Genomic DNA, 19,983 nt, shown 5'->3' with positions numbered 1-19,983 from the left:
GAAGCTTGGGAGGTTGACGAGGATCGGCGTGACCGTGATACCAGGTTGTCAAGGGCGTTCTCGCCCAGCGACGGCGGCCCTCGGCTACGTAGCTCGTAGCCTTGGTCCGTGATAACCGGCGGGGTTATGCCCCCTCGCCTAACCTCGCTGGTCGGGTTATACCCCCTGGCCGGCGGCTTGAGAGAAGAGAGAGGAGAGATAGGTTTAATCTTGCTTCATTCCAAAAGGTCTCCAATTACAAGGCTTTATAGCCTGGACTCCCAACAAGAAAGGAAACTAATCTTCTAGACTTAAGGAAACCAGATAATATCTTTCTAAACAAACCATATCTTACCAAACCTAGACTCTCCTTTTCTAGCCAAGCCGCCTGGGCGCCTGGCTAGCCACTAACGGCGCCAGCCCCCTTGGCCAGGCTCTGGGCGCGCTCAGCGGCCCTGCGCACATCGCGCAGCCTGCGACGCCTAGTGTATGTATTTCCCCACATGACATACAGATAATACTTTTCCCTTTCCTTTGTTCATCTGTATCTGGAATCCTCATAATTATTAGCTGTTTACAGATGTTTGAATTGCTTGATTCTATTTTGGTTTGGCTGTGAGATTTTTTTTTTTGAAAGATCCGGTTACCCGGCATTATATAAATAAGGAGGAGACAGAGTTCACAACATAATGCGCGAGTGGCGCCCCCCGTGCAGCAGACTGCTACATGGGGTTAGGAATACAAAAACTAATTACTCCCTAAATTATTAGCAACTAGTAGGGGTTTCACGGTCCTTCGTCCAGCACTAATCCACCATGAGCAACCATCTCTATCACAGTATGCCCCTCCATCATCGACAAACGGCACCAGTCTTCAACTTCCTGGTGCCACGTTCTGATGATAAGATGCATTGATCCAAGGAGCTGCTGCTGCTTCCTCTGCATTTGCATATCTAAGGGACCTCCATCTCTGCTGCTCCAAGCTCAGCTGCAATGGCTGCGAGTGCCCTGGAAAGCGCCATGTCGTCCAAACGGGTTGCTGCTGTGATGGCCTTGATCGCCTGCTCTGGGAGGTCGTTTCCATGACTCTGGACATAGGCTTTGATTGCCGCATCTGGTGCCGCCGACTTGCCATCGATGAAGGATAGTTCACGCCTTAGCCTGTGCTGGGCACGCTCGGCAACTGGGACCGAGGATTGTTGGGCTGCCAGACGCTTGCTGGAGCGGGTGGCAGCAGTAGGAGCTTTACTTCGGGGCGGGGGAGGCGAGTCTGGCCTCGGTAGGATCGGAGCAGAGGCGGGTTTGAACATCCTCGCACAGAAGGCAGCACAAGCATCATCAGGCCCCTCGGCAGTCTCCTCATCCAAAGTGTACTGATCTGTGGTCTCCTGGATGGCATGATCATCCACGTCTGAGACATCCCCGGTGCCAAGGGCAGAACCTTTCCCGAAGACGACCTGATCAGGGATGTCAGCCATCAGGCTTTCAGGTCGCCTCTCTGGATCGTCCATCTGCACTTCCGGCCCCACAACCACCTCGCGGGGCTCAGCGGGGCGCCACATAGTGCTGACTGGCCGGCACTCCGGTGGGCGGGGGATGTCGATGTCGCTGTTAGGAGAGGCGCGCAGGGGCACAGTGCCCTGCGAGCAGCCATATTCATGGATCATCGGGTCATCCTTCACCGAGAACGTGGAGGTCCAGGTCGCCTCGCCACTACCGGAGCATCCGAAGGAGTCAATCATAGGATCACGACTTACCAGCCGGGAGCGGGTGACCGGTGAGCGCAACCGGCGACGTTCCCAATCCTCAGAAGCATGCTGGAGGGCGTCCCACCCCCGAGCAGTCCTTTCCGGTGAGCGGCTGATTTGGCGTCCATGGTCCAGCATGGCACGGTCAGTCGCCCCTGCCATGTGGTAAGCAGGCGGTGACCGAGCACGGACCCGGCCAGAGTGCTCCGCCTCCGTAGAGCAGTTGGGGGAGAGTTGGTGCGGTGGCTCACAGAAGTCGTCGTCTTCCCGGGGCGCCCTCGGCTCCGATGGCGCACAGTACCCATCAAGACGTGTGCGCCTAATCAGAGCAGGCCGCCCATCAGGTACCCCAGCGACCCAGTCAAAGGGCACGATCGTCGGGGCAGAGCTGCAAGCCCTGGAAGCGTCGTCGGGGGACCTCGTAGTCCAGTCCTCGTATCTTGCCAAGTGGATGAGGATAGCCTTGTCAGCCACCATCCCAGTCGGGGGAGAGACAGAGAGGCGCGCTGTCAAAACGCCGGCGGTGTCCATTGCCTGCCCCGCCCTGGCCGCGAAGATAGTGTACTCCAGGGACTTCGGGAGGTCATCCGGGTTGTGCATCCAGACCCAGCATCCTAGGAACTGTGCAGTCTTCCTCGCCAACGTTCTCTTGTCAAACCTGTCAAACACACATGAGTCGCCGAGGATAAGCTTGACACCCTCCTCGTTCCATGCCTCCAGCGGGACATGCTCCATGATGATCTTCACATGGTACCACCAGTGCACCGCTTCACCGGCCCTAGCAGCGAGCCATGAGCGGATAGGGAAGGTGGAGCCGCCCATCTCAATGTACCCCATGCACAGAGCCCTGTCCTTCTCCGACGGTGACTCAAACTCAGCCAAAAACTCAGAGTCGCTGTACTTGGTGACGCGGATGGTGTGGCGTGGCAGGCGCAGCTGGTTGGCCAGTGCGTGCACCACCTCTGGCTCACAGGTGCGGTAGCCCTCCGGCGGCGACGAGATGACAGCAGCATGCGCCTGAAGCCTGTTGGCCTCACGGGACATCGTCTCCGAGGACATGACGTTGATGCAGCGGCGCACGGCGCGCTGGTGAGCGCGTCCAGGGAGGTACTTCATGGCAGCCTTTGTGCTGGGGGAGCCAGCACGGTGCGGGAGCGGGGGGAAGATGATACGACTGTGGATGCTCTCGGGCGGGAAGATGAGGCGGGCGCGAAGCTTGTCGGGGACGACGCGGGGACGACGTGATGGACAGGAGTTGGAGAGGTGCCCCAGCCGGTGGCAGATGATGCAACGAACCGGATCACGGCAGTGAGCAACTCGGTGGTCGGGGGCGAGGCATCGAAAACATCTCCCGGCGAAGCGCTTCTTAAAGGCATCCAGGGCCGCAGGAGGGGCTCCTCTTGGCGCCAGCTTGGGTGCACGCGGCCGGCGGCCATTCTTCGCCTGATGCCACTTCGGCGAAGCTGGCTCCTCTAGCTCCTCCTGTCCCCCAAGAACTCCAGCAGGCGAGCAGTGAAGCTTCTCCCCGGATTGGGTGGCCGTCATCCAGGAAGCGGGAGACATGGCCTTGCCAGGGCCTTCTGCGGGAAGCATCCGCTTCCAGGCCATCTCCCGAGGACGCCGTGGTGGCTCAGGTGCGCAGGCAGGCAGGATTATCACGGATTTGAGCTTGCCCGGCGCTGCACCTTGCATCTTCAGGTCATGGGGCGGACAGATCGAGACGTCAACCGGCGCAGCAGCAGCGGATCTAACCGATCCGCCAGCTGCAGCAGCAGATCTGCCGGGGACTTCAATGGGTGCCAGCTCGAGAGGGGCAGGGGAGCTGGGACCTGACCTCGGGCGTTCTTCTTCTTCTCCGTCATCTTCTTCTCCCCAGTCCACAAGCTCCTCATCGTCCGCGCCAAGTAGGGCCTCCAGAACTTGCCCAGACGAAGCGGGCGTGGTGTGGGGAGGTGGATCTGGTGCCGCGAAGGCGGGCCTGGGGCTGGTGGCCGGCGGCGCCGAGAGGGGCGCCGGCGGTGAGGGGTGGGGCTCTCGCTCACTCATCTCCCCCAAGGCCCTTTTGTTGTGTTTCGTTAGTCCGATATCTGTGAGATTTATTTCATTAGAGCTTTTTCTCCCTACCATAGATGAGATGGATACTTTCTTTTTATCCCCTTGGAATGCACAGTTCCACTACAAGACTACTATTAGTCATGTGTGTTGCTACTATCTTACTTGGTCCAGAGAAAACTTTCTAAACTTGATTCACCATGAGCATATTGAATTCTGAATTGATTCTTCTTTGTTTGATGACCTGCATGCATCGATGTGATACTTGTTGTTATGGTTTGCTGCATCCTCCTGCTTTAACCCATGCCTGAAAACTACCTGAGTGACGTTTACTACAAGTTCTGCAACAATTCATCACTAACTGACCTTTCTTACATATGCAGCTTCTTGCTTTGCTTGTGAGGCCAACAAAAAGAGGATTGTGCACCCCACTTATGATGACTACCATGGTTGCCGGGACTTTGAAGAGGACGAGGTGGATTCTAGCAGTAATTTTCCAGAGCTGTTGGATGTGGACTACATCTTTTTTGATGCTGATAGGGATAGAGATGTTGTGGATGACTTGGATGGTCGAATTGGCAATGATGGCATATGTTCTCCTGATGTCTAGGGCATTTGGAGTTTGGGAGCTGCGAAGGTCATATTCAGATGTATGATCACTTGGTATCAGTGAGGCTGACAATAAGCTGTCAATTTGTAGAGGATCTGATTTGTGTGTGTGTGTTGGGGGGGGGGGGGGGGGGTGGAGGGAGGAGGGGGGTGAAAGCCACACTGAAGCTAAGGATACTGTTCCAATCAAATTTGTTTGGTTGTCTGCCCACATTTCTTATTTTTCCGCTTTACATCGAATTTCTCGTGAGTTTTGCATCAGCTACGCTTGCGTAGGATCGTTGTTCTTTTTCACAAGAACAGCCGCCTAAATCTTACAGCACCAAGTGCCCTCATCGGTAGATAGATATATACTGCGATTATGGATGACGACAAATTGTGGTGTATAGTAAGGGCTAAATTAGTCGCCGTAGCGTGGTGTTTAGGTCGCTAGTCGAAATTCCTTGTTTCCCAGCTGGCCACTCATGTAAAATCGTGCTCTAATTGGCTTGTATAGACTTCTGTCTTCTTCTCAGTATGATGATACATTGATTTTGAGGGAAAAAAACAGTAACAACTACTCCCTTTGTTTGACCAAAATTATAGAGAGAAATACTAAGATTTATAGCGTAAAGTGAGTATACTATAAAAATATAATTAAGGAAAAATCTAATGATATTTAGTTGGTACCATAATAATTATTATTTTATCATATAAATTTGGTCAAATTTAGAAAAGTTTGACTCTTCAAGATTCTTAGAATGACTTACAATTTGGAATGGAGGGAGTACGTCAATATAATGACGTGCTGTCTGAGGGGAAAAACAGTAGCAGCTATGTCTGTCAATGAGAGTACTGATATAGATGATGGCATGCCGTTTTTTAAAAAAAAAACTTCATGAGTGAGTCTAATAGGTGGACTTATATTTGTGATGGGAGAAAAAAAGAGATACGAGGAAAGGAGAGGCCATCAATCAACAGAACTAAAAAGTCGAGAACGTAGTGCAAAACAAGGAAATAAAATAATGCTAAGCTGAAAGCAGTTAATTAGTTAGTTAACATGATGCCCGTCGAATCAAACAGTTGACAAATCCGAAGCTGCCAACACACATGGCTAGTTAATACCAACATCCGTGAATACAAGTTTGAATTTGATTAAACTTATAAAAAATAGTAGTGATATTTATGATACGAAATTAGTATCATTAGATACACTACAAAATATATAATATATTTTTTGGTGTACTAGTGTCATATCTCTCCGTTATTATTTACATAGGTTTATCCTACATCAAAATTTGTCTTTGATCATCATTTTTTTAAAAAAAATAGACATAGGATTTATGTTTTGAGATTCACTATAAAAATATTTTCATAATGTAGTACTTCATATGTTGTAAAAACTTAGTTTTTTTTTCAAAATGAACTATAAAAGATAGCAATATTTTATGATAGTCTATTTAATATGATGCTTGATTTGTGATAAAAGTTTTAGCACTATTCCTGCATATCTCACTGATTTACTAATTTACCTAAATTTATGCTTGAGGATGCTTCCACTACCTTTGCACGATGTGTTATTATGTCATAAGAACACTTTATAAGCCCATATGTTCATAATTTATATACATTTAACTAATATATCATATTTCATAGGAATCCTAATCTAAATAAAAAAGTTAGCAACAAACTTCTCATGTTTTAATATAATACTAAGGTATATTAAGAGGTAATTTTAGCGTAAGATAAGGTTTGACTAATTTCTATTATTATTATTAAAGAAATATGTCTTCAAGCTATATATTATTGTAAATATTAACTATCTAATACAACAGATGCCATGGTTATCAATAAAATAAATTATGGGCTTTAAATTTTATAAAAAGGATAAATATAACTAGATATACAACATTATGTCATCACTTTCTATGGTTATTTGATATTTTTCTCCCGTTGCAACGCACGAGCATATTTGCTAGTAATTGCTTAAAACAGGGGGAGTAGATCGCAATTCAAGTCGGAACTTCGAAATTCTTGTCCTATTCGGAGTCCATTGTTTTACTTGCCACCGAACTTGTACTTGTACCGGACCATGTGCATTATATATTTATATAATCATATGATAATAAAGAAATTAATCTAATCCATCCATTGCAATAATAATAAAGAAAGACCCAGCAGAAGAGGAGCTGTTGTCAGTCCAAGCCAACAAATCAATCGCTGTAATCAGAGCCACCAATCGCGAATTCTGATGGGTAAGCGACGTAGCGGCCGCCGCCGCGCCGCCGGCGACTCGTCCGTCCGTCCCTCCTCCTCTTCCGGCGGATCTACTGACCATCAAAAGTCCTCATCCTGCAAATCCACCGCCTTTCAACCAACACGACTCTCCCAGCAGAGCGGGGCGGCGGCGGCGGCGGAGGCTTCGTCGCCGCCACCGCCACCACGGCGGAGTCCAACGGAGGACACTCCGGCTCTGAGACGGAGGTTGGTGGGCCTCATCCGCGACTTCTACATCGACGCCATCTCACGCCTGCCCACTGCCGACCTCAGGACGACCCTCGCACGTGGCCTCCTCGTCGGCGGCCATTGCTACGGTCCACTCCACCCCGTGGACAACATCATCGCCAACTCCGTCTGGTACAACGCCGCCTTCCCCCTCCGCCCCGAGGACAGAGTTGAGGTGGATGTAATCTGCACCCAAGGCACGGACCGCGCCGCCCGCCGCTCGCTTGATGGATTGGTTGCCTGCCTCCTCCACGTCTGCCCCTTCCTCTCCCCCACCAACGCGCTCTGGCAACTCGTTCGCTCCCGTGCAGATCTCCGTGTCGCCGTCGCCTCCGCCTCCGCTGGTTCTGCCTCTGTTCAATGTGCTAGACCATCATCAGTTCTGCGCTCCACGGAGCGAGAGGTTGTCAAAGCTGCCTTTCAGATGGCTGCTGAGGCAGCAAAGCATCCCAACCCTGCTGCCTTTGCTCTCTTTGCGTCATCAGGGCTTCCTGATGTCTCCCGTTTGCTAGCCAGCAAGCGCGGCCTCTCCAGTCTCGACATCCGTCGCCTCTCCAGTGTTCTGCCGCATTACCCCCTAGCCAACGAACTGTCCTCATGCCTTCCTCCACCAGATCCGAGCCCAAGGATCAGCCAGTACATCTCCACCAGGAAGAAAGGTGCCATAAAATGGTGTAATTCGTTGCTTCAAATAGTAGATGCTGCACTTTGCAAGTTCGCCAGCAAAACTGGGCTACACTATGAGCTTCATACCATATATGGTGATAGCTTACTGACTGATGAGGACTTCTATGACTATTATCATATCAATTTCATGGGGCTACCAAAGGACGATCGCAGCTCTAGTTCTGGTGCAGAACCTGTACGTGCCCTGTTTTTCTTTGCCGAAGCACCTCGTCCTGGACGCCACGACTTTCGGGAGGAGGATATCTCCATTTGCTGCCTTGTTGAACCTTCACCACCGGATGTTGGTACTGTCAATCTCCACGCTCTCTTCATTTCTTTTAATGAACTTAAGGAATGCATATGCTACCATTTTTTGCTTGTTTGATCATTTGCTGCCTGGCTGAACGTTCACCACTGGATGTTGTTACTGTCCATGTCCACGCTCTCTTCACTTTCTTTTAGTGAACTTAAGGAATTGCATATGCTACCATATTTGCCTGTCGGGTCTGTAGCCTTCTTAACATCTGTTCAAATAGGCACTGCCCCAAGGTATCGCAGATTTTATCATGCCAAAACATTTCCCAGAAATGTGTTAAATCATTCTTTTGGCACCTTGGTAGCGGAATTTGTTCATTTGTTCCTTTTAAATGCTTTTCCTTCGCATTAGTTGTGAAGAGTGTTTTCATTAGTGGAACCAGTCACTTCTCTGACCCTTATTATTGCAAGGCAAGATGAATAGATTGGCTTCTAGTTGCCGCAATAAATTTAGTAACTCCTTGCTTGATCTTGTGAGACTTGAGATCATCCGGTAACCTGAGTATCTTGCAACTGGTATTTTTGTCATCACTGGAAGTTTTGGGCACAGTTGCTAGACAATAAAATTTCTGAACCGATGATTAGCTGATTTCGTGTCCCCCTGGAAAGTATCCAGTGATGACAAAAATTTCTGACCCCTGGAAGTCTGAAACTTATTCTTGTGCAGTTCTAATAAATCAAAAGTGACATGTTGAACTAATACATGATTTGCTGACATGAAGCAGATGTTTTTTTTTTGAAGCATGTATTTTGTTTCTCTCTGATGATTGTTCAAGTTCATAAAAATGTATTCTTTGTTTCTAATCCTTCTTGTGCATAATGCAGATAACTGCCACGCATGCCTGGTGAAAAAATACAAAATCAATCACCCTAGTGCTGATCCTGTAGATGACACTCATGATCTTCGCTTTGGTGGGCATTGCTATGGGACTGGTGCAATTGATCATGACTGGAGTTTTCGGTCAACTATGATCGTCGACTACCTTTTTTTTGATTCTGACAGGGATAATGGTCTCGTGGAATACCTGCACAATTATTTTGCTCTCGTTGATGCCAACTGTTCACGTCTTAAGGACAAATGAAAATAATGGTCCTAATAGAGTTGGAAGTTACTGCAGACAACTTAGTCATGACCTGCCTTGGGTAAAATCTAGTATTTGGCAGAATTGCTGAACCAATGGCAAACTCCCCGTTGCAAGATCCAAAGGGTTTTCTTTTGCCAAGTAAAAGGGTAACTCTGAAGGTGGGCTGCTGCTTTGGTACCACAATAATACTTTTACTTACCAATCCAACCCTTCGTCACTGAGTAGCAGCAGCTAGAAGGTCTACTTCAAAATATCAATTTGCAACATTTATGTTTATTTATGTCAAGCCTCCTGCTGGTTAGGCTCTAGTCCTTTTTGTATGGTCAGTATCGATGGCTGTTATGAAGTCAATTAAGGAGTTACCGTGTCCTAGTTTGCTGGGCCAATAAGGCCATATATAGGGGCATTGTTTCTTCATTGTACTGATCAAAAGCAAACCACAGACGAACCGGTTTAATTTTTGGCACTGTGTTTGGGCAACCTGGACGCGCGACGGCCAAGCTGAGCCAGAATCCTTCCCGTTCCCGTTCCCGTTTCGCTACTACGGTTACGCACACCGCCACCCGCACCGCACTCGGTGTCTGTCTTTCCGGGCTTCTGGAAAACCGGATACGACTCCGTTTTCAGCCTCACTACAATGTGTTATATTAATGTTAATTACTGTATACGTAGTACGTAGTAGTACTCGATCCTGCTACATGCGTGTTTGCTGTACGTATCCGCTAGCTCTTGATCGAAATTTGCACTGCCCCTGCCCCTGCCCCTGCCCGGGGGCTCGTCGGGTCCGGCCTTTCGGACAGAAACGCGTCGTCCGGCAGACTCCCGCGCCCAAATTCCCGCCTCGCACGTTTAATGGACCACGACGATTCTTTTTCTTCCGTGTAGGATATCGACTGGCACCGTGGACTATATATTTAGGCCTTGTTTAGTTCTAAATTTTTTTGCAAAATAGGAAATAGTAGCAATTTCGTTTGTATTTGATAAATATTGTCCAATCATAAACTAACTAGGCTTAAAAAATTCGTCTCATCAATTCCGACCAATCTGTGTAATTAGTTTTTATTTTCGTCTATATTTAATACTCCATGCATGTGTTTAAAGATTTGATGTGATGGGGCTGAAAAAATTTACAAAATTTTTTGGGAACTAAATAAAGCCTTAATGAACCTTATTGATTGTTTGTTGGCTGGACTATTTTGACTGTTTTTTAACTGTTTCTTTTGAGAGGGAGCTATACATTTTCTAAATGACTGCTATTGAATGAATTAGTTGATAATGGTTTTAGTGCCGAAAATTACATTTACCTCTGCAGCGCACGTCGTTCTCAGACTGTTTCCAAATTAGACCTTTAATGTACTTTTTCTATGGCCGGTGCTGATACGTATTTATTCTCACCCATACTAATTAATTTTGGCTCGTGGCTTTACCATGCGCAGCTGGTGCGAGGAGATAGTGCAGCAACATATCCATGTTAGTTACGACGCATGCACATAATGGCTTTTAATGAAAAAAGTCATAACTCCTAAACAAAATATCCAAATTAAAATTTGATTACACCATTTGATTTCTTGTAATAAATCCTTCAAAACAAGATCTCACATGGATATATTTAGATAAAATGTTAATAACGAATAATTATCATATAAAGATAGAACATTTTTTGTATTGAGCATGTTTAAGGTTTAAAAAATAATGTTCCATCTTCATAATAAAATATTCTAAGAACCGTATTGGTATTATAAACATGGCGACGATGTTCCATCTTCATTAAAAAATAATGTTCTATCTTCATAAGAGACGATGTTCCATCTTCGTTATAGTTAGCAAATCAAGTATCCAAATTAAATTCAGATTGCGCTATTGGATTCCTTATACTAAATGCTTCAAAATAAGATCTCAACATGAATATATTCAGATAAAGTTTTATTAACGAATATGTATTTCATAAAGATAGAATATTTTCTTTTATTATTGAATAAAGGTGGTGTTCTAGATTCATAAAACAATATTCCGCCTTCACAGAAAAATATTTTAAATTTAGAAAAAAACAATATTCCATATGAAAACACACTTAAATGATTGGTATTATAATACCGATAAATAAATAAAATAAACATATAGAATTATATAATAAATAACATTACACAAGGGGAACATCATGCGTATAATATAACAAATGGAACATGGGAAAATACTACATAACATGTTGTATAAATACTACATAACATGTTGTATGAATACTACATAATATGTTGTGAAAATACTTAAAGATAATCATACAGTATCTCATTCATTATGTGTATACCATATACAATAGAATATGGAAAAAAATAAAAGGCAAACATCACATGTATGTTAAGTGAACATAACTAAATACATTACGGAACATCACTAAATATATTATAGAACATCACAAATATATTACATGAACATCACTCAGTACATCATAGAACACCGCATGTATACTAAGTGAACATCACTAAATACACCATAGAACATTACTAAATACATTATAGAACATCATATATATATTACCTGAACATCACTAAATATATAAAAAAAAACATCACATGTATACTAAATGAACGTCACTAAATTCACTATCGAACATTAACATGAACATCGCTAAATACATCATAAAACATCACTAAATACAATATAGAACACCATTAAATACACTATAGAACATCACATATATATTACGAGAATATCACTATGTACATCATCATATATACTAAGTGAACATCACTAAATGAACCATCGAACATCACCAAATGCAATATAGAACATCGCCAAATACAATATAGAATATTGCATTATCAGATATATATTACACAAACATCACAAAAAAACGTAGAACATCACAAAAATACCACACGAACATCAAAAAAAATATCATAGAACATTACATGTATAACACATGAACATCATAAAAAATCATAGAACATTACATATACTACATAAACATCATAAAAAACATCAAAGAACATGGTATTGTATACCACATAAACATTGCAAAAAACATCATTTTACATCACATCTCATGAAATATAGAAAAGAAAAAAGTAAATATAAAAAATAATTAAGTAAGATAAAGTAGAAAAATAAAAAATCTATAAAAACATAAAGACAAAAAAGAAATAAAAAAGAATAAATAAAACTAATTAATGATAGTAAATAAAAAATAAAATAAAAAATAATATGGAAAATTGAATGAAACAGAAACAAAAAATAATATCACTCGCTTCCTATGGTATTAGTCCACTAAAAAATTAAACAACCACCATAGAATCAATATCAAGACGTTTGTAGCGTTTCAATCACATGCATGTATGTATTCCACAAAAAATAATCTAATAAACACCTTTATAACCAGCACTAAATTAATGTGTTGGCAAAAGAAACAAAAAAAGATGAATGAAATAAAAAATAAGAAAAAGAAAGGGAAAAAATGAAGCACAAAAAGAAATAAAAAAATAAAGGAAAAAATAAAAGAAATATAAAAATATAAAATAACATAAAAGAAAAAGAAAAATAAATTGAATCTATAAACATGAATTAGGGAAAAAGAAAAAGAAAAAACAAAATAAAGAAAAGAAAAAATACCAAGAAAAAACAAATAGGAAAACAAAAAAAATAAAACTATACAACAACGGGCAGGAAGGAAAATGAAAAAATAAAGAAAAATAAAATAAAATAAGAAAAAGAAAAAAGAAAAAGAAAAAAGAAAAAGAAATAAATAAAAAGAAAAAGAAAAAGAGAAGAAAACTAACAGCAACGATCGGGAGGGAAAAAATAAAAGAAACATAAAAAGAAAGAAAAGAAGAAGAAAAGAAAAAAGAAAAGAGAAAAAAAAGGAAATCGTACGTACCTGGTAACCCGTCGCGCGCGCGGAAGTCACTGGGCAGGAATCGTCGGACGGGATCTCCGGTCCGAACGTTCGGACCGGAAGATTTCTGCCCCTGCCCTGCCCTCCGTTCCCGTGGAGGCGCGCGGACCGCCATGGATGTCATGTTCTCGTCGGTCCAGCACTTTTGTGCCTTGTACCTTGTTCAATGCTCCCTAGGCCTCCTCGCCCCGGAATCAGTCGGAACTTGCGGGTCCGAGCTGCCCATCTGGACCCAACTCGTGCTCCACCTCCTCCTCGGCCTCTTCCTGCTCCCCCTCGCCCGCGCCGCCCTCACCCACCGCGCTCCTCCTCCTCTTGCTCCTCCTCGCCGCCACGCCGTGCTCCAGCGTCGTCCTCCCCGCCCAACGAGATCCCGCCCGGACCTCTTCGGCATGGAACGCTACGAGGCGCGCCTGATCGACTTCCTAGAGCGAGAGCGAGACGACGACGACAGCAGCAGCAGCAGCAGCAGCACGGTCTCGACGTCGATGCTGGCGATAACCGGCGCGCGAGGCGTCGGAAAGAGCACGCTGCTACGCCTCGCCCGCACGTACTACTACCAGCAGCGCTTCTTCGGGTACATCCTCTACGCCGACGCCGGCCAAGACGGGTTCACGGCCGACGCGCTGCGGGGAGAACTGGCCAGGGGCGTCGGCTGGTTCAGGCCGCCGGCGGCGGCGAGCACGGACCACATCGCTACCTTCCTCCGGAGCCAGTCGTTCCTGCTGCTGCTGGACGACGTCCAAGCCGGCGGCCTGGGCTTTGATCTCGCCGACGCCGGCCTGCCGACGACGACGACGCCGCTTGGTCCACGGCAGAAGGTCGTCTTCGCCACGCGTCACGAGTCCGTCTGCGCTGCGATGGGTTGCGCCGACGACGAGGGCAACGTTATTCGGATGGGCTGTTTGGGAGACGACGACGCCTGGAACTTGTTTCAGTACTGTGTCGGAGGTAACATTATTGATTCTAATCCAATGATCAAAGCGATCGCAAAAGAGGTACGTACGTACGTACGTATGTATCTATGTCACAAGCAGACGAAATTTATTTACTTTGATTTCTGAATGTGTATTCGTTCGTTGCATGCATGCAGATGGTTGGCAAGTGTGGCGGCTACCCCGGAGCCTTAGTCAGGGTGGGTCTATCGATGTCAATCCACAATCAATTGGAGTCATGGATTTACGCGGATGAGGTGCTAAGCAAAAACCCACCACCCGGACCCGGTGCGATTCATCAGGACAATGATGATCAAGGATATCCTTGTCTGCAGTCTTTCATGGAGGAATTTGGGTGTTAATTTGTACTCCGCTAGTTTTCACCTCTTGAATCGTGATACAAATATTTTTCTTTTAGAAGAATAAATTAAATGTTCATAATAGACGGCTTGAAGTTGCTTGGGCTTAGCTCAACTGCATGTATGCTCTGTTCCTCCCGAGGTGCCCGAATCTCTTGCGGCCCATAAGTATAGGAATAGGAATACGAACGAATGAAGGCCCGGCCCAGCCCAGCCGCAGCCGCAGCCGCAATGTTTGAGATGCTTCGACACGTACGGCTCCCGCGACGGAACAGAACTGAAGAGGTCGCTTCGCTTCGCTTGGCAGTTGGCGCACGCGCGCGAGTGAGGCCGGCGAAGGGGGTGCCGGAAGGAAAACTGATGGCCAGGAGCGACCCTACGTTGCCGCGCCACCACAAGGGGGAAGAAACTATCATCGACCGGAAAAGCCAAAAAATATCTCACCACATACCTGCATTGCATTGCATGTATCTTCCGCGCTGCCAACCCGCTGCCACGTCGGCACGTCCCGACGAACACGCAACCGGCCTCTTATCCCCGTGCTGGGCCCCATCTATCGCTACGCTGGCCAGGCCCTCTTTTGCCATTCAGTCCCTACGCTTCTCTGGAATTCACAGTCCACTAATAATAAGGGAACAGATCATTCGAATTCATCTTAGAATTCTGTTGTGTCGCGTGGAATTCAAATATGCAAATCCAATCGAATCTAGTCACTACTGACTAAATGCTAGTTTGGCACGCCTACTCCTCCAAGTACTCTTTCATAAAATCGGCTCCTCCTGAGATGATATTTGATGTGGTTTCTTCATCTCCTTTAACGAAGCTGCTATCGGATCCGTGTCAAACATGTTCTCGTTCTAAAACCATGTGACTTTTCTTTGATGTGAAGTTCTTTTTGAAGAGTAGATTCCATGTGTTATGATTGTGTATGACCCTTTTTAAGGCATAGTTGTGTTACTCGCTTAGCGATTTTTTTTTAACATCACATAGCGTATCCTTGACGCGGACAAGCGCATCCACCACTGCTTTTGTGCATGTCCTCGCAGCCATCAACCTTTTTCCCCCTCTTTTATCACCGCTTTTTCTAGGGTGTTGCACATTGTGGTGCTAGCAAAAAAAGTGTTATGAGGCTGCATTGTTGCGCCCAACGATACATCATAAACCCTTGTAGATTTAAAGGTTGTTTCGTTGACTACATTGCAAAATTATCTAAACCAGGCGACGCTTTGAAGCCTTAATTATTTGCATAGGCATGAAACAAACACGCCCTTTAATCGTTCGTGTTGAATATAAGAAAAAAAAAGCTTCTAAATTTGATTCCTAGAAACAAAATCCATGTGTGCCTAGAGAGTTACTATCTCAAATTCCAAATTAATATGTATCTAAAAAGACAAAACATCTTATAGTTTTAAATAATGAGAATAGTTCATTTAATTTTGATTCGAACCGAATTATAGCCAATCCTAATCATTCCAAATCCAAAAACAACACTATATAAAATTCCAATAATTCATATAGGATCCAGAATGTAACGCTTATGAGGCTATCTCCAATGTGAGATCTATTGCGATATCTAAATCCAAAATAAATCTCTAACACAATGACTATAGCTCCCAATAGAGTATCTATATGAAAGAATCATTTTAGATGTCAGGAAAAATATAACATAAATCTGAGTATCCTCTTTCTTGAAGATCTATTTATAGAAAAGGTTGTTTTTAGATGTAGAAGATTAAAATAAGTTTGTTTATAGCACTATTTATAAAACAAATACGTCTTGTATTTTAGGTCGCGAATGCTGGAGACCCGAGACAGTCTTAGAATGCGCGGTTCCAAATTTGCCTTGAGCATACCGTTTGGACCCTAATCTCATATTCTCACAAAGCTAAAGGTTCCGTATGGCAGTTTTCCAACCCGGGTGCCGCCACTATTGCGGTAGATTTGTGGGTGCAGAATTCCGGCCGCGCAACCCTTGGTGCTCGAGGCCGCCACGTCGGAGCTCGCGCCTCGCGCCGGATCACACGTGGCGGCGCGTGTGAGGCTCACGGAGATCGCGAGCACCTTCCGGCCTCTTATCGACAAGCCCACTTCAGACGCCGGATTTCATTTTTCGGGAAAAAACTAGACACAAGCAGCTTCTTTTTCCCGATTTTCGTTTTTTCTTTTCTCTTGGATTGGATTCACCCTGCTCAAAACTTCGGCGGCGGCAGTAGCGGCGCCGGCGACCTTCTCCATGAACACGGTGTCTTCGCTGTCTTTGGTGCCGCACCTGCTCATTAAGCCCTCCATCGCCTGCTTCTCCAGAAAGGTTGGTTCTTTCTCCCTCTTCCTCATCGTTTCCGGCTTCCGTTTCTTCCCTGTTTGTTCTTCTCTGACTGATGCCGTCAATAGTGCAAAGACTTTTCCTGTGCGGATCGATTTTAAGTTCAGAGTGAATCCTGCTTCTCGCTGGGTTCTTATCTCCTTCATTCGTTCGCGTCAAAATTGTTGGAATTGGCAATCTGCTGGATACGGAGGCCTATCTCTGCTCATCGCCGAGCTCTCCCCCCACCAGTTGCTCTTAGGCCTTTCTAATTCTGACGACGGTGATGCTGCTATGGTTCTGCAGGGCGTTGGCCGCTATGGCGGAATCAAGGTGTACGCCGTGCTCAGGGAAGACGGAGCTGAGTTCGCCAAGAACAACAACCTGGAGGCCCTGTTCCATGTGGATGACCCCGGGCCGAGGTGCCCCATCAAGAAGGGCAAGTTCCTGGATGTGAACGAGGCACTCGAGGTGGTCCGATTCGACATCCAGTACTGCGACTGGAGGGCGCGCCAGGATCTCCTCACCATCATGCTTCTCCACAACAAGGTACCATAAGTTCAGTTCCTTCAGTTCCAGCGCTGCTAAGCTCAGAGAAACACAACCTTGGTTTCAGTTGAGTTCAGTTGCTATCAGATGTTCAGCCATGGATGTAGTGAGGAATTGACACAGACTCTGTGCCATGGTGCATTGCTGCAACTGAAATGCAGGTGGTGGAGGTTCTCAATCCCTTAGCGAGGGAGTTCAAGTCGATCGGAACCTTGAGGAAAGAGCTTGCCGAGCTGCAGCAGGAGCTGGAAAAAGCTCACAATCAGGTATGCTACCATACCAGAACAAGCTTACCAATACCACCACATGGATGGAACCTAGCCTGATGCTTGTTTTACATGTCTGATGCAGGTCCATCTATCTGAAGCTAGAGTTTCATCTGCACTCGACAAGCTAGCGCATATGGAGACCCTGGTGAACGACAGGCTATTGCCACCAGATGGAGCCTCCGGTACTTCCACAGCCGAGTCCACTTCCCTGGTTCCAAGCACATCGTCCACCGCCCATGTCCGAGCCAAGAAACAGCCACGTCGGAGTCTTAACGTGTCCGGCCCAGTGAAGCCGTACAATCCCAGCCTGAAGAACTTCTGGTACCCAGTTGCCTTCTCCAGTGATCTGAAGGATGACACCATGGTAAACTAAACCACTTAATATGTCTCAAAAGCCATTACAGAGTCAGAGTTGGGAGTTGCTGAAGCGTGTGTGCTTACTTGATGAGCTATTCATATGTGTGTTCTCAGGTGCCGATAGATTGTTTCGAGGAGCAGTGGGTGATATTCCGAGGAAAAGATGGAAGGCCTGGGTGTGTTCAGAACACATGTGCTCACAGAGCTTGCCCACTGCATCTTGGTTCAGTGAACGAGGGTAGAATCCAGTGCCCTTACCATGGTAAGATTCTAGGGATTATCTTCTTTTCAGAAGTGTACCTGCTTGTTTGTTTACCCTGTCTGAACTGAATTAATAGTAACAGTTACATAGTCATGCATACAGAACACAAATTTTTTCTCTTAAAGGATCATGCACATTTAGTTCTACAACCTTAAAAGTAGTTGAAAATGTTCTGACAAAGGAAGAGATTTGTTTCTTCAACATTCTTATTGCTCTTTATGATATCGTTTTAAAAAAAATATCACAAAAAAGCAAGGATGATGCATAATTAACATCTAGGATTTATAATAATCTTCAGGTTGGGAGTATTCAACTGATGGGAAATGTGAAAAAATGCCATCAACAAAGATGCTCAACGTGCGCATCCAGTCATTGCCATGCTTTGAGCAGGAAGGAATGGTTTGGATTTGGCCTGGGGATGATCCACCAAAGGCTACAATCCCTTCTTTGCTGCCTCCTTCAGGATTTACGATTCACGCAGAGGTAAAAGCAAATCCTCCTATGATGCAACGATTTTATTATGTGGCACAAATGTATTATATTGTAACGGTGTTCTCTTGATCATCCAACAGATAGTGATGGAACTACCAGTTGAACATGGACTCCTCCTGGATAATCTCTTGGACCTTGCTCATGCTCCTTTTACACACACATCCACCTTTGCCAAGGGCTGGAGTGTTCCAAGGTATATTATATACCTTCCATACCACTTCAGAAAACTGACTGATGAATATGAGTTGTAATGATCATGGTGATATGTGTAAAATAACATGCTGATGCCATGTTGTTTCTGTCAGCTTGGTGAAGTTCTTAACACCTGCGTCGGGGCTCCAAGGGTACTGGGATCCTTACCCGATCGACATGGAATTCCGACCACCGTGTATGGTCTTGTCGACCATCGGGATCTCAAAGCCTGGAAAGCTAGAAGGGAAGAGCACCCAGCAATGTTCTACACATCTCCACCAACTCCATGTCTGCTTGCCCTCCTCTAGGAATAAAACTAGGCTGCTGTACCGGATGTCACTAGACTTTGCTCCATGGCTCAAGCACGTACCGCTCATGCACCTGCTGTGGTCACATTTCGCAGAGAAGGCAAGTTCCATGCTCTTGACAACTACTTTGCTAATTTTCCTGAGCTTGTGGTTAATGGTGGTTAAGTCTATTCACCATTGTTATCTATAAGATATCAGTCAATACGATCAAGGAAATACTGAATTAAAAGTACCTCTCTGAATACTGGTTGTAAAGTAAGCCAGAATGCAGCTGGAATTGATTCAGAAAATGTTCTTGAAATCTCTAATATCTGATCGTGCTACTCCTGGATGATCATTGTGCAGGTGTTGAACGAGGACCTACGGCTTGTTCTTGGTCAGCAAGAGCGAATGATCAATGGCGCCAACATCTGGAACTGGCCGGTATCATATGACAAGCTCGGGATCCGGTATCGATTGTGGAGGGACGCCGTTGAGCGGGGCTCTGACCGGTTGCCATTCAGTAACCAAGCCGAGAGTGGATCATAGCCGGTAGTCTCTTTCTTCCTCGTCGCATTTTTTCGCGAGACGACGGACGGCCAGAATTAGTTACCATGGCGTGCGTCTCTGCGCGGCCAGATGCTGCTGTGCCTTGAAGGATTCTCTATCTGGAAGGTGAAAGCTGATGGAGAGGATGATGGGAAACATCATGGTCTCTTCTCTGGTGTAGCAATGTACACTAGCGACGGCATCGTGGGATGCAATTGTGATCTGAGATTGATGTCTTTTTTTTTTCTCTCTCTCTCTTCTTTTTTTTCACCCTTTTGTGTAAAGATTCAGCAAATGTTACTCTGTCAAAGCATGTATAATCATACTACCAACTACGGAGACATGTTCATATGAGAAATGGCAGTCGTCTAATCGAGTTGCACATTAGGTTTTGCTTTGATATCTGGAACCCGAAAAATCCTATGTAACAATTTGAAAGTGCTCTAGGTATTCTTTTTGCACATTAGCAGTTATTACCTCCTATATTATACGAATATTTGTGAAAAATGTAACGAACTGAAAGAATTTTTACAAGTGTTTGTGCCAAACAATACAGAAAAAGCGAGTTGCCATGGATGGAACTGTCCCAGAGGTCAGAGTTAGG

At 45.3% G+C, this 19,983-nt stretch overlaps 3 protein-coding genes across 3 annotated transcripts; all 3 read left to right on the top strand.

The window, feature by feature from the left end:
* Positions 6,472-9,417, top strand: LOC8074104. Its single transcript, XM_021455621.1, has 2 exons — positions 6,472-7,842; positions 8,678-9,417. The coding sequence occupies exons 1-2, from the start codon at positions 6,618-6,620 to the stop codon at positions 8,932-8,934; spliced, it is 1,482 nt and encodes a 493-aa protein (XP_021311296.1). The 5' UTR covers positions 6,472-6,617; the 3' UTR covers positions 8,935-9,417.
* Positions 12,916-14,167, top strand: LOC8074103 (putative disease resistance protein At3g15700). The gene is made up of 2 exons (XM_002459099.2): positions 12,916-13,824; positions 13,920-14,167. The coding sequence occupies exons 1-2, from the start codon at positions 12,940-12,942 to the stop codon at positions 14,121-14,123; spliced, it is 1,089 nt and encodes a 362-aa protein (XP_002459144.1). The 5' UTR covers positions 12,916-12,939; the 3' UTR covers positions 14,124-14,167.
* On the top strand, positions 16,215-19,777 carry LOC8077402 (chlorophyllide a oxygenase, chloroplastic). Its single transcript, XM_002459098.2, has 9 exons — positions 16,215-16,428; positions 16,729-16,971; positions 17,133-17,237; positions 17,323-17,604; positions 17,712-17,859; positions 18,158-18,342; positions 18,432-18,544; positions 18,657-18,951; positions 19,197-19,777. The coding sequence occupies exons 1-9, from the start codon at positions 16,354-16,356 to the stop codon at positions 19,377-19,379; spliced, it is 1,629 nt and encodes a 542-aa protein (XP_002459143.1). The 5' UTR covers positions 16,215-16,353; the 3' UTR covers positions 19,380-19,777.

This window comes from Sorghum bicolor, chromosome 3 (genome assembly GCF_000003195.3).
Source record: "Sorghum bicolor cultivar BTx623 chromosome 3, Sorghum_bicolor_NCBIv3, whole genome shotgun sequence".
Taxonomy (NCBI): domain Eukaryota; kingdom Viridiplantae; phylum Streptophyta; class Magnoliopsida; order Poales; family Poaceae; genus Sorghum; species Sorghum bicolor.
This window is presented reverse-complemented; position numbering and strand designations above follow the sequence as displayed.

Coding starts and splice junctions, on each gene's coding strand:
- LOC8077402 (XM_002459098.2), top strand. CDS start 16,354: ATGAACACGGTGTCTTCGCTGTCTTTGGTGCCGCACCTGCTCATTAAG. Junction 16,972..17,132: donor TCATGCTTCTCCACAACAAG/GTACCATAAGTT, acceptor ACTGAAATGCAG/GTGGTGGAGGTTCTCAATCC. Junction 17,605..17,711: donor ATCTGAAGGATGACACCATG/GTAAACTAAACC, acceptor GTGTGTTCTCAG/GTGCCGATAGATTGTTTCGA.
- LOC8074103 (XM_002459099.2), top strand. CDS start 12,940: ATGGATGTCATGTTCTCGTCGGTCCAGCACTTTTGTGCCTTGTACCTT. Junction 13,825..13,919: donor TCAAAGCGATCGCAAAAGAG/GTACGTACGTAC, acceptor GCATGCATGCAG/ATGGTTGGCAAGTGTGGCGG.
- LOC8074104 (XM_021455621.1), top strand. CDS start 6,618: ATGGGTAAGCGACGTAGCGGCCGCCGCCGCGCCGCCGGCGACTCGTCC. Junction 7,843..8,677: donor ACCTTCACCACCGGATGTTG/GTACTGTCAATC, acceptor TGCATAATGCAG/ATAACTGCCACGCATGCCTG.